Below are 13,955 nucleotides of genomic sequence, written 5' to 3' on the forward strand. Positions count from 1 at the left end.
AGGATTCATGCACATATATATTTCCTTCTGGACTTATTTTAAGAAACATAATATCAAGACTTGGTGCATTTGCTTTATTTTTTTTTTAATTGATAATGTTAAATTAGGGGCTTTTGTTAACTGGCAGCTTTTGTGACTACTCATCTCTAATTTTTGCAAGCTTAAATCTCAGCTGTTAGAAGACAAGCTATTCACCATCGATGGTGTGATCCCAGTCTAGCATCTGAACAGATCAATGTAAACTACAGTCATTTTCGCCTTATTTAATACATTGCTATGACTTGCATGGTACATATTCCTGTTAAAACCAAGTTTGGCTATAGCCTCAAACCTGCTGCTGTGTTAGCCTGTTCTAGCCTATGGGTGTAGGGATAGTGTAATATGACATCATATATAGGATCCTCTTCTCTTGTACACCTCTCCTACTGCACTCAATTCTTGCTCCTTCTGTAAACTCCCCTTCATAAGTTGTGCTACTAATGGGCTGCACAATGTCACTTAATTCCATTTTAGCTGCTTGCTCTTCCCTTTTTGTAATTCCTACTGACACTCTGCCGTGGTTCGGCGTGGCAAGCAGGGGTCCAGGAGAGTCCACCAAAGAAGGTGAATTTAAAATGCTGGTGGAACTGCAACCTTGGAGCTCTGTTGAAAAAAGTTACTCATCTCTCCAGAGAGCCAAATTTCTGATTCTTAAAAGGAACATGGTCAATGGGGATGCTCATATGGAAGCCTTGAAGACAACTAGAAACTCTTACCTGTCTTACTGCACTGTGAATAACTGAGCATAACTGGCTGGCACCACAACAGTTTGGTCAGTGCAGCTGAGGATAGGATAACACTGAAACACATCTATTTAGCTTCTATTTAAGTTCATAAATCCTTGTACAAATGCATTCTCTTATTTTCTCAGGGTGCGTTTGGTAGAGAGAGGCTCTCCACACAGTCTGCCGCTCATGGAGTCTGGGAAGGTGAGAGCTTGCGAGCAATCCTTCCTCCTCATGACCCTTACCTGGCTGGTGAGCTGCTTCAGCTGGATCTCAGTACAGAATCTGTGCAACCAGCTTCACTAACCACAGTACATCTTGGAGAGGCACTAGAGAGCATAAAATGAAGCAACAGGATATGTTGCTACAACTGAAAAACTCAGAGGCCTTCTTGTGGAAGGCGTTTTTCAGGTCTGAAACAAACTTCAACTCTGCAGCTGCAGAATAGCTGCTTGGAGTTTAAATGATTAAACAACTTGGTAGGAAGAGATGGTTGATGTCTGTGGTGCAGAGAGGAATAGAAGGGAGTGGCACAGACTGTTGACTTCTGGGGCTCTGCATTATTAACTTCTGATGAATTCAAGTTCTCTTAACTTCTATTTTAAACATTTTCTTCAAGATCCTTCCAGGGGTAAAGGTCATCATAGCACACACAGAAACCAAGGGACCTCTGGGAGACTCGCATTTAGGAGAGGTAAAGCTTTGATGCTGTTGCACTTTGTTTATTGGCAGTGATTTTAATACGTAGGTAAATCATGTTAGATAAATGCCTGTCTTAGTGGGACAGCCACACAATGTGGCAAGTGAATGAACTCTACATAGAGCTGGAACTGTTTACATACTCATATGTATATCTGCGTGGTTTCCTCCCTCCTCTGCCAAACTCCTGCATGCCAGTTCCAGGTGCTATCAGTTGACTAGTCTGTGTCTGACTGGCAGCTGGAAGAGGCAGTATATATCTTACCTACTCCCCTCAGTGGAGAGTAGTAACGAGGTAATATGCTGTTTAGTTTCATCTTTGTTTTATATAAATCTGGATTTGTGTATACTAAGATGCTCACCTAATAGAAGATTGCAGGTTAACAGGTGTTCCTTTCCAGTTCAAATGCCCAGTTCATTTTTCCTCTCTACCATCCCTAATTACATGTATATAAAACTCCTTTTTACTCCTTTCTCATGGTCATTTTCTGTGAGGCAGAAGTTAATGAATTATTTTCATAAAACTACTACTGGCATTTTAGAAGCCACAAAATTGTCAGTGGAACAGATCTTTAAATCAATAAATGATGCTGCCTGGATCTGGCAAAATAACCTGTTTATATGGGAATGATTCCCCTTTGGTTTGGGTTTCTTTTTTAATCCTTTAGATATGGGTGAGTAGTCCGCACAATGCTACTGGTTACTACACGGTGTATGGAGAAGAAGCACTGCACGCTGATCACTTCACTGCTCACTTGAGTTTTGGAGACACTCAGACCGTATGGGCTCGGACTGGGTACCTTGGCTTTCTGCGCAGAACAGAACTTACTGATGCTAGTGGAGGTGAGAAAAAAACAAACGCACTTAGAGAAGCATGTGTTTGAAACTCCTCGGGGTAGTTGAGCTAGCAAAGAGTAAGCTGTCCTGAAAGTTTATCCTGACTTCCATCAGAGAAAAGTGCTGAATTGTAACAGGAATTGTTACTCTCTGCATATTCATTGATTATAATGATACTGGGTAATCATGCAAAACGGGAATTCATAATGCCTTTTTGGCAGATTTAGAAATCGTGTTCATCTTCCTTTATTTCCACTTAGAATAATATGAGCACATTTGTTAGAAGCACTAGAGCCTTTCTACTCACTTTTTCTCTGAACCCTTTTCCTTACAGACAGGATGCTGTATTTCAGTGCTGATCCACAGAATACGAATAATGTTATTATTCAGCAGTTTTAGGACATGCACAAATACCAGTGATTTCCCAGCCTTTTAGTAGTTAAAGGTCTAGAGGAGTAACTTCTCTGTAATTTTTCCAGTATAGAAAATGAATTGTTAATCTTATTTTTTCAATCTAAGCCAGGATGTGTAAACTTGAGAAATGTAAGCTGATGGAAGAAAAACGGTTCCTTTTTCTCTTAAGACTGAATATGGAGTAGGTATAACTCTTGATTATCACACATTTTTTAAAAAGAAATAATCTCTAAACATCCTAAAAAAGGAGTCTGAATGCTTGTAACTTACTAGCAAATGTATATTGCTATTTGTCTGTGATTGGACTTAAATGAATGGTGTTATCTACATGGATAGCGTTGGTGTCCGCTCATTGCTGTCTCTGGATAATGAACTGTAGGGGGTTCACAGACACTTTTTACATTTCCCGTAATCACTCATGGTACAAGACAGAAAAGCAGTGTTCCCACTTCTGGAATGTCTCTTTGGAGGACACCACCTGTGTCCGTCCTACTTTTAGTCCTCCATTATGTGAAGGAAGAAGTGTGAGCGAGGAGAACAGTTTGTTAAGGTGCAGACTTTGTGGAGGCGCTACCCCATCTGTTGCAGTGGATACCAGTCCAGGGTTCAGAAATGGACCGTGATGCAACTCTGTTGGATCTAGTCGGTAAGAGAGCGTCATCCTCCAGTCTACTGCGCTGGTGTGCTATTCAGTCTCCCTGGGGCTCTTGAGAAGAAGAAACATTGATGCTATTGCTCTGGCTGGAGAAATCCCTCCAGAGTTACAGGATGAATGTGGCAATGTGGAGAGCATGTCCTTCAACAAAGGTCTAGGAGAGCTTTGCTTATTGAACCTAGCAAAGCTAAGGCTGAGGAGGGGATGGAGTTGTTCTTGCTGCATTAATGGGGGGGAACTAGAGAAGAATATTGCTGGCATGAAGGCAAGTGAGTATAAGCTGGTTTTAAAGAAAAAAAAAAAGGTAAATTTGGAAATTGGAAAAGTGTTCCTATCTATCAGAGGAGAGTTCTCTGGTAAGAATAGGGTGACAAAAAGATGCTTTAACAATGGATTTTGATTGGGTTTTGTTGTGGTTTTACCCCAGCCGGCAGCTAAGCACCACGCAGCCGCTCACTCGCTCCCCCCCCATCGGGATGGGGGAGAGAATTGGAAATGTTAAAGTGAGAAAACTCGTGGGTTGAGATAAAGACATTTTAATAGGTAAAGCAAAAGCCGCGTGCACAAGCAAAGCAAAGCAAGGAATTCATTCACCACTCCCCATGGGCAGGCAGGTGTTCAGCCATCTCCAGGAAAGCAGGGCTCCATCACGCGTAACGGTTACTTGGGAAGACAAATGCCATCACTCCGAACGCCACCGCCCCCCCCTTCTCTTCCCCCAAGCTCCTTATAAACTGAGCATGATGTCATATGGTATGGAATATCCCTTTGGTCAGTTTGGGTCACCTGTCCTGTCTGTGTCTCCTCCCAACTTCTTGTGCACCCCCAGCCATCCCGCTGGCAGGGCAGTGCAAGAAGCAGAAAAGGCCTTGGCCCCGTGTAAACACTGCTCAACAATAAGTCCATAGAACAAAAACATCTCTATATTATCAACACTGTCTCCAGCACAAATCCAAAACATATCCTCACACTAGCTACTATGAAGAAAATCAGCCCTCTCAGCTAAAACCAGGACAGGTTTATGAACTGAGATGACACGTTGTGCGAGAAGGGGCAGAATTTAATGACCCCGGAATGCTTTTTAGTCTGGTTTCATTTGCTTGGAGTCAATAGGTGGAAGTGCTAAATGACCTCTTAATTTTCTCTCCAAAGAGAGCTTGATGCATATTATAGACTTTCTCCGAGGGAGCACCACGGACATCTTAGAATGTCAGGAATGAGCATGTACAAATGACCACGTTTGTTCCGTAGATCTGACGATGTTTTAAATGTCTGTGCTATATTGCAGAGAGGCATGATGCCCTGTATGTGGTGGGCTCCTTGGATGAAACACTGGAGCTCAGGGGAATGAGGTATCATCCCATCGATATAGAGACCTCTGTAATAAGAGCACATAAGAGCATCGCAGAATGGTAAGAGCCTCAGTATTACTTTTCGGTATCCTTTTATTTCTCCTAAAGCCGCAGAACTCAAGCTTTGGGGAACAGCATGCTAGCCTGAGAGCTTGCTGTAGAGTGAAATCACCAAAACTTTGCTTAGAAACAACTGCAGTGAGAGGACCCAGCCCTTTGTCAGTTTGATCTTCATAGTCTGAAAGACAGGGAGGGCGGGGCGTGAAGCAGGGCAGCAGAGCGCTCACAAGTTGTGTTGTAGACTTCCCTGGCTGTGTCAGAATGTGCGCGCTTGGATGCGGTAAACAAATCTCAAGGATTTCTTTACTATCTTTTCATTTGGTCCTAATGGACGACGTACACTGTTTGGTGTAGATCCTCTTCAGTCCCAAAGCTGTAGTGTTTACTTGTAATCTTGGAGGTTTTTTCTTTCCTTTAATAACCTCTGAAGATTTACACAAGTACATTAATATCAAGTATGCACACACTGCGTGTGAAATCTTAATGGTTCCTGGTTTAATATGTAAGTGCAAAGGACTCTTAAATACATGACTGCGTACATCTAAGAGAAAAAGACCTACTTATATTTTGTACACTGACAATTAAAAAACAAGTGGCAGAGAATATCCCAAGAAGTTACAGCTTTAATAGCTCTTACTTTATAAGTATTTTCTCATTACTATTATATGACTTGCTTTCATTTATTATATTGTTCGAGTCCTTACAAAATGCATTTCCAATGAGTCTCTCTTTGATAAGTAGCTCCCTTTGACTGTGTATTTCTTTCTCACCATCAATATTTGCATCATGCTGACAGCGCTGTGTTTACATGGACCAACTTGCTGGTGGTGGTTGTGGAATTAGAAGGCTCAGAACAAGAAGCGTTGGACCTGGTCGCGCTGGTAACAAATGTCGTTCTGGAAGAGCATTATCTCATAGTAGGTGTTGTAGTCATTGTGGACCCCGGTGTTATTCCTATCAATTCCCGTGGCGAGAAACAACGAATGCACTTGAGAGATGGATTTTTAGCTGACCAGTTGGATCCTATTTATGTTGCCTACAACATGTGAAAACAGAAAATCACATCATGGCTGAAGCACCAAAATCAAGGGACTTTCCAAAAAAGAACATCAGATTCCATTCTCTGTGGTTTTAAAAGCTGTTGAAGACCTTAGGAAAACGAAGATACTAATCTTCACAGACCTTCATCTCTCAGATCGCATTTGCTTTCATAAATCCATTTAACAGTTACAGCTGTCTTAGGATGGAGAGTTGACTGGAATTCCCGAAGGAAGCTTATTAGAACTATCATGGACCAATGTTTTTTTTACAATAATTATGAATGTCAGTACTTGATGCACTGCATAGAAGGACATAAAGCGGGGTGGGGAGATAACACCAGCTGTGAGGAGGACTCTTGGAAATAATACTGAAAGTCGTGAGTAACCGTTCAGAGTTCACCTTCCATGTGATTGTTTGCAATATATCGGCAGCATCTGGGTTGGGATGTAACTTTCAAGACTGCACGCATCTCTACCACATTCTCTACTGTACTGAAAGGAATTTTGCACGTATTTGAGATTTAAAAATGCAGCCTTTTTATTTTAAATCACTGACTCATCCCTGTTCAGAAAAAACAAATTCATTCCAATCCCGGATTCAACATAACAACAATTATGCTGCTGTTCAGCTTTTTTTGTACCGAGCAAAAACAAATACTGCAACTGTAACAAGGTTACTTATCGTGCCATGCTGGCCTCTGTAATGCTATAAACTTTATAATAAAATATAAATTAACATCCAGTTTTAACTACTTGATGCAGGAGCCTTCACTGCTCTTGCTGTCGTAACTTCATGTTAAAGTTGCTTGTTTTCATAGCATTAGCTGTTAATTACTGCCCTGCATAACGCCAAGTATTTGAAAATTCATTCCAAAGTCAATTGTCTCCAACTGATTTGTAGAAACATTTACAAAGCATGGTCTCACAGTATGTTTTCCCTGAATAACCTGTGCTAAATGATAGTGATTTTTTTTTCCACCATCACAAAGATATTCAGTGTTAGTTAGCTTGATCTGCTGTGGTACAGACTTTCATTTTTATTTAGAGTTGTATTTAGATGGGCTTTTTTGTTCAAGCTGAAATATCCAGTTGGTTAAGTCACACTCAACTAATTAAGGTTTTGAAGTTTCTGCCTGATCTCGTTCTGCAGTGAACCTAATTCAGAAAGAGAATGTGAAATTATACAAATACTTCATATATTTGAAGGTAAGCACGAGACCAGCAAATAATTATTTTTATAGAGTTGTTAAAGATTTTGAGCTACATAAAATTTTTTTAAATAATGCATGAGTTCAGCAAAAGAGCCAGGTTTTTCTGCAAGGCAATTCTGCCTGGATCAGTGCCTAAGAAAGATGGATGTCAGTCTCCCGATATGAGGATATCAAATTGACTCTCTGTCAAATAAACTATAAAATCTTCAACAAAAGCTTTCATATATAGTCATTCTTTGCCCTCATGGTGTTTGACTGTGGTGTATTATACAGCTGCATACTCTGACTGTAATTATGTACAGAACTTGTGTAACTTATTAAGTACAGCAACCTCTAGCTATGGGATGCTCCTCGTAACAAAACAGCTGGCAAAAGGAAAGAACTACCTAACCCCGATTTTAATGTTGTAGTTTTTTAGCAAATAAAGCATTGTAAGATTTTTGTATTGAGATATTGATGACAGTGAGACAAGTTGCCTTGTAAAGTAAATCTAAAACAAGAAGCACATTAAACATTTCAAAACAGGTCTTGAAAATCTGACTTGCTGAATGTTGACGCTTATGCTGTTAGATCAAAAACTTACGTTTTGACAGTTTAATGTCTAAAGAGCTTTTTCTGCAAAACTTCATTGCAGTTGCTTTACAATTAAAGCAATTGCCCATCCTCAAAGCCTTGGACGTTCCCGAATTTCCTGTTTTAAGTACCGGAACTGAAATACCCTCTGGGGTCTGCCTTACCTCCCTGCCCTGTGTGGGTCCTACCACCTCCTACACGCCGAGTTTTCTCCACTTGGGCGTGTGGAGTACAGCCTGGGGCGGCGTGGGGGGGGGGGGAAGCGGGGTGTGTTTAACATCCCTGCCTTCGGGACGGTGCTGCTCCTTTCACACCGCAAAGCCAAGGCTGAGTCTTGACGTAAAGCCCTGCTGGCTCAGCGCAGGAGGGAGGGGAACCTGGAAAGGCCGCCCCTGCCTAGAGAGAAGATGGCGGCCGGCAGCCCGCACGTCGCTTCCTCACGTCACCACCGGGCGCCGGCAAGCGCATGCGCGCGGGGCGTGGCCCGTGCCCCCGCTTCCGGGGTGTGGCGAGGCGCGTGCAGCCGCGATGGTGCCGGCGGGGACGCCGGGCGGGCCGGGCCCTCAGGCGGGGGGCGGGCGGGGCTGGGCGCTCGCCGCCGGGGCGGAGCGGCCCCACGGGTGCGAGCAGTGCGGGAAGGCCTTCGCGCAGGCCGGCGCCCTGGCCAAGCACCGGCGGGTCCACACCGGGGAGAAGCCGTACCGCTGCCCCGTATGCGCCAAGGCCTTTGCGCTGTCCTCGGGGCTGGTCCTCCACAAGCGCACCCACACCGGGGAGCGGCCCCATGCCTGCCCGCTCTGCGGCAAGGCCTTCATCTCCTCGTCGCACCTCGCCCTCCACCTCCGCTCCCACACGGGTGAGCGGAAGTACCAGTGCCCCGTCTGCGGGAAGCTCTTCCTCCAGTCCTCCCACCTGGTGCGCCACAAGGCCATCCACACCGGTGAGAGGCCCTTCAAGTGCGAGGACTGCGGCAAGCTCTTCGGGCGCGCCTCGCACCTGGTGACCCACCGCCGCGTGCACACGGGCGAGAGGCCTTTCAAGTGCCTGCAGTGCGAGAAGGCCTTCACACAGAAGGCTGGGCTGGTCCTCCACGTCCGCCTGCACACCGGGGAACGGCCCTACAAGTGCGACAAGTGTGGGAAGAACTTCCGGTCCTCCGCCCACCTCGTGTCGCACCAGCTTCTCGAGTCGGGAGAGAGGAACTTCAAGTGCTCTACCTGCGGGAAGGCCTTCAAGCAGGCATCGTCCCTCAAGCAGCACCTAAAGACCCATGAGGCACGCGAGCCTCACCGCTGCTCGGTCTGCAGTCGAGCTTTTTCCAGATCCTCTTACCTGCAGCTTCACATGAGAACACACAGTGGGGAGCGGCCATACCACTGTTTGCTTTGCAACCGGACATATGCCAAAATTTCCACCTTTGAAAAACACTGTAAAAAGCACCAGCTGGATGAGGAGAGGCCTGAGGCTAGACCCAAGCCAATGACCACCAGGGCAAAAAACTCTGGCCAAAAAGAAGAAGCAGGAGCAGAAGCACCAAGACAACAGCCTCAACCAACCTCACCCAAAGCAGCAGCAGATGGAAAGACTGTAAAAGTCACTAAAACAAGAAGTGTTCCCGGTCCTCTGCAACGTGGCTCATGGGAGGTAGAGAGTCTGGTTTAATTTTTATCAAAAGAAAATGACGTGCTGCACCAGCATTGCTGTAGAGTGGGTTTCCAACTGGAATTCTTTCTCTGATGCAGGGTTCAATGCAAACACTTCTCTGGGGCACAGCAGATATGCAGAAGTCTGCTGAGGCTCCCCACAGTCAGTGTGCTGCCCAGAACGCTCCATGGTTGCAGGGGGATTCCACCCCGCTCACGGGCCCTGGTGGTTTTGGTTTATGTCAGCAGCATTTTCTAACACAGACTTCCAGGGGTTCCTGACCAAAGCACCTGCTTTTGCCCAGATTGAAAGAGGGATGATGCTTTGTATGCAGAAAGAAATTTAAGTTGTAGGCTCTTAAACGAAGCAAAAGTTTTTGTTTGAAGAGGCAAGAGAGGTGGCATGCCTAAAGAAAACAGAGTTGTACCTACAGTAGGTTTAGGAAACAAACAGTTTATTCTGCAAAGTGCAATTTGTTTTTAAAAGCACGGTACATGGCGAGAAGACAGTAGTTTTGAGCCTTTTCTGGTTTTCTCACTGTTAATTACAATAAGGCATTGTACTCATCGTCCAGGTAATGCTGTGTATGAAGTGCATTTAAAGCATAGGTTTTATTGCCAAAGCAACTTAACTCATCTTTCTCAAAACTAAGGAAGACAGGTGTCAAAAACCTGTCATTCATCTTAAATTGAATGAGTTTGACATTTGAAATACCAATTTGTAGTACAGGTACAAGAATGATTTTTTTTTTTTTTGGGGGGGGGGGGGTGGAGACACGTAAAATGTGGTAATAAGGGAATTCTAAACCCTGTCTCCTTCTGAATTAACAACTTGCTGTAGCTGGTTCGCTGGCCAGTCGCCATGCTGAGGGAATGAGGCAAATTGCCATGAAAGAGTTGCTGTCAAAGCAGAATGTTTCATATTTATTTTGAGGTGTGAGATCGGACTCCAGTGAGTACTAAATAACTTTATAAACGTTAATAAAACTGCCTTTACTGCAGCAGTGTTCTTTGTGAGTCTGCACTTTGTACTGACTTTTTATAAGCTTTATGTCATTCCAGCAACAGTACTATGAAGCTACTTTATGCCTGCCTTTATCACTTATTGTTACCCAGGAATTATAGCAGAAAAAAGGAAGCAGTGAGTTCATTTTAAGTGCACATTCCTAATTTTTTGTACCAAGTCCCTAATTTTTTTAACACTATTTCCCTGCTATTGTGTGAAAACACGTATTATGCACTTTAAGGATCTTTTTGGATAGGCTGCTGGGTTTGGTTTCTGTAGCATATTCACAAATCTGTTTTAAGGCCAAAAAAGGAATTTTCCAAAAGCTTGCACATTTAAAGTATTGCAGCATATCAGACCAGAAACCATGTTAGTACACGACTGAGCTGGGTTGCATCTAAGAACTAATTTACAGCTAACAAAACTGCATTGAATAATTCTCTAACTTCTTGCACTTCAGGATTTACTTGATGCTGAGTATACTAAGATATAGCTCTTACTGTTGAACTGATGTTTATATTCAGCTGGTTAATATACTTTAAATATTTACATGGTCAGATATTTCAAATGAGATGTTTCTAAGCCGGAGTTTCTTGTCATGACAAATTCTAATGTAAGTTTTTGCTACAGTCTTCAGATTTTGTTTTGTGACCAATGGTGGTGTTTAGGAGGAACCAGACACACTGGGTTTTATTTCCAGTTTGGTTATGCCATTGCCATATAAGCAGAGTTCTATCTTTTTTTGTATTTCAATACATGTTATTAAAATAATATACACCACTATCTTTTCCTCCAGTGACTTTTTTTTTAACCCTGTTCTCACCTAAAAATAAAAGTTTGCTTGAAGTGAAAAACAGTTGCTAATTTTCTAGCATTCTTTAAAACTTAGCTTGCAAAGGTAACTGCAAAATAACCATTCGTCTTTATTTCTGGTATTTTTCTCTGCCAGATGTGGATGATAGTGCCATGGTGGTTGTGTCTTCTAACATGGCATGGCTACATGCAGAATGAAAATTTCAGTGGCAAGAAAATATAAACGTGGCTTTTTTTATCAGTTTTATGTTGTTCCTTAATAGTTTTGGAGGTGTTTTGTTTTGTTTAAGAAGCTTTCCGTTTTGCTCTTCTAGTTTCCTGCTCTGTCAGCTGTCTTCCCCCTGCAATTAGAAGTCCACACTGTTCAGGATGCAGAATGAACTCAGACTTTGTACAGTAAAATCCAGTGTTGAGAATATTTCAGAATGGAAAAACTGAAAATACACTGTAATGCCCTGACTGTTGCAGTACAGTAAGGCAGGACAGGCAAATCCCTTGGATTTCATATCTAGTAGGTGGAAGAAATTCAATCTGTGGATCACTCACAGAAATGCTGCCACTTTCTTTTGAAATGTTTTTTTTCAGCGTAATGTACAGGGGGAGCAGGAATGTGCTTCCATGTCACTAGACTGCCAGGATGGAGGAGCACCTCGCAGTGCCGTCACAGCTTGCAGTGCGGAGTTCTGAACACGTGGGAGATGCAGCCCAGCGGTGCAGTGGTTTGTTTACGCAATTGCTTTACTCCATCCAACAAGGTCAGGAATGTGCCTTCTCTGGGGTCTGTGAAAGTCTGTGTTTGATTTGTGGAAAAAGCATACTTTGTTTTTAACATAAGTTATTTTTCTTGCTGTCAGCAGATGAACTCTGCTGTTGAATGATTCAGCCTGAGTGCATTTCCATCAACAGTTAACAAGATGAAGAATATTTTTTTAAGATGTGCTAACAGCAATAATTAGCACTCTCAGTAAGATTAGATCCTGCGTGGAAGAAACGTTCTTGGGGGGGGGTCTCTAAGTGCTCTTCCAGTGCAGGTAATTTTGTGTCTGACCCAGAGAGAAGGTTCCCTTTCTCTGCCTGTAATTATTTAGGGGGTGAGTAAAAGTGCAGATTCTAATTTCCCAGAGCAAAAATGGCAGCATTTTAAATAATGAAAATGTAATTCAGCAGAGGTGCAATACATCATGTATGTACTTAATCTGCCCCCGTCTGTCAGTTTTCTAGTTTGTGAAGTTAATTTGCATCTGTTAAACATCTCGGGCTTCTCCTGCTGTTGTACTTTCTTCTCTCTGATTCACTTCTAGTACTGTTGATAAACAGTTCTTGTCTTGACAGGGCATTTAACATAAGAAACCATCCCTAGGTGCCCTTCCTGGTGGGAAATTCATTTGTATCCTTCCCTATAGGGAGTCAAAAGCATAACTGACAAACCTGTCCAAACGTCAGGGAGGCGTTGCTAGTGCAGTGCTGCTGTTTCATCCTTGGGGAGCCTCCCAGGGCCCTGAGGGTCCCATGGCACAGACCCCAGAGCTCCGTTACCAAACCAGCCTTTCTGCAGGTTGTTGCACTCCAGTCTGCACCAGTGACAAAAAAGTGGATTTTTCTGAGCTCTCCTGGATTCGATGCAATGTCAGATCAATCTAACAGTGCCAGTGAAGTATTGCAGGAGCACACGCAATCCAGCAGGCTGATTCTGTTGCCTGGGATGGGGGCATAACTAAAAATTATTTAATAATATCATTAGCCTATCACCTTCCCTTCCTGATGAGTGAACTATCCCTGCCAGAGCCTGAAAACCAGTGGTGTCAGGACGAGCACTTTTTAAGTATCTCACCTGTTGTCTCTGGGAGGTTAGTGAGTTGCTTGAGCATTTTGAGCCTCCTTCAGAGCCATCTGTGACGTCTGCCTTGCAGAGCTCTGACACCTGCTCCTTGGCCCCAAGGCTTGAGAGATTTTCTTTTTTTTCCCCAGAAAGCCTCACTGTGCTTCTGAGCCCCTCAAAGCACTACTCAAACCTGTTGATGACATGGCAGCATCCTTTTTCTAGGCTGGACACAGGGCTTGTGCAGTCCGTGGGGACCCAGGGTGTTAGCGGAGGTGCTGCGGGTGGCTCTGCTTTCCTTGCTGGCTGGGGAGGAGTGTCTGGGGATCGGTAGCCTGAGCACCGCGTACTGCACCGCTGGCAGGGTACTCACCTCAAAGGAAGACAAGCTCTCTTCCTCCCTGACAAGAGAGGCACAAGCTCTGCTGTGCCTTGTCCTGCGCCAGGTAAAGCCTCTGTAAATTCCCAGCAGTGGCATTGCTAAGTCAGGATCAGCCTTACTGCGAGAAACGTGCACAATCGGACTGTGTTGCTCCCTGCTCCTGTTCCCATTGCTCGCCAGGGACAGGGCAGCCTGCTCTGTGTCTCGCCAGCTCTGCCAGCATTCAAGCCATGTGTTACGCCTACAGCTCTGCTGCTGCAATGCTGTGCAGAGCTGCTGGACAGGCTCGGTTTTGGGGAAGGATCCTCATCCATGGGAGCACTGCTGGTGTGGTGAAGCAGAAGGCAACCTCACCTGCAGATCCTTGCGCTGAAGCATCAGACCCCTCTGCTGAACTCAGGTTCAGGCTTGAGAGACAGTCGTGAGAGTCCCGTCTACCCTGTCTGACCTTGGGACACTCTGGGACAGACAGTGTCCCCATTCATTGTCCTCACACACTGTGTGTGGTCCGTACAAGTGTTGGAAACACTGAACCAAGAACTGATGGGGAGGTTAAAAATGTGGTGGAGGTAGCTTGGATGCTAAACAAGTTCTCAACAAATGAGTGCTACCCTGGGATGGCAAAACTGCTTTTTTAATTCCAGATGGAGTACAAGATGTTGTCTGTCTTGTGTGCGTGTATCTGCC

General features: G+C 44.1%; 2 protein-coding genes and 1 long non-coding RNA gene across 5 annotated transcripts in view; 2 read left to right on the forward strand and 1 right to left on the reverse strand.

Annotated features, from left to right (window-relative positions):
* The window catches only part of DIP2A (disco interacting protein 2 homolog A), a 142,743-nt gene extending 135,134 nt beyond the window's left edge, over nucleotides 1–7,609 (forward strand). For all 3 annotated transcript variants that reach the window (XM_054830887.1, XM_054830888.1, XM_054830889.1), the window contains 5 exons: nucleotides 911–968; nucleotides 1,384–1,458; nucleotides 2,132–2,306; nucleotides 4,658–4,781; nucleotides 5,578–7,609. In XM_054830887.1, the coding sequence (XP_054686862.1) occupies nucleotides 911–968; nucleotides 1,384–1,458; nucleotides 2,132–2,306; nucleotides 4,658–4,781; nucleotides 5,578–5,830 (685 nt within the window). In that variant the 3' untranslated portion in view covers nucleotides 5,831–7,609. The remainder of the gene's footprint in view (nucleotides 1–910; nucleotides 969–1,383; nucleotides 1,459–2,131; nucleotides 2,307–4,657; nucleotides 4,782–5,577) is intronic.
* LOC129208339 (uncharacterized) lies at nucleotides 5,642–7,763 on the reverse strand. Its single transcript, XR_008577781.1, has 2 exons — nucleotides 7,616–7,763; nucleotides 5,642–5,817 (listed from the first exon to the last, which is right to left on the reverse strand). It is a non-coding gene; the product is annotated as an uncharacterized LOC129208339 (long non-coding RNA).
* Nucleotides 7,764–8,133: 370 nt separating this feature from the next.
* Nucleotides 8,134–12,127, forward strand: LOC129207884 (zinc finger protein 664-like). Its single transcript, XM_054829539.1, has 2 exons — nucleotides 8,134–9,249; nucleotides 11,653–12,127. The coding sequence occupies exons 1-2, from the start codon at nucleotides 8,134–8,136 to the stop codon at nucleotides 11,752–11,754; spliced, it is 1,218 nt and encodes a 405-aa protein (XP_054685514.1). The 3' UTR covers nucleotides 11,755–12,127.
* Nucleotides 12,128–13,955: the final 1,828 nt, after the last annotated feature.

Source organism: Grus americana, chromosome 6, assembly GCF_028858705.1.
Source record: "Grus americana isolate bGruAme1 chromosome 6, bGruAme1.mat, whole genome shotgun sequence".
NCBI lineage: Eukaryota > Metazoa > Chordata > Aves > Gruiformes > Gruidae > Grus > Grus americana.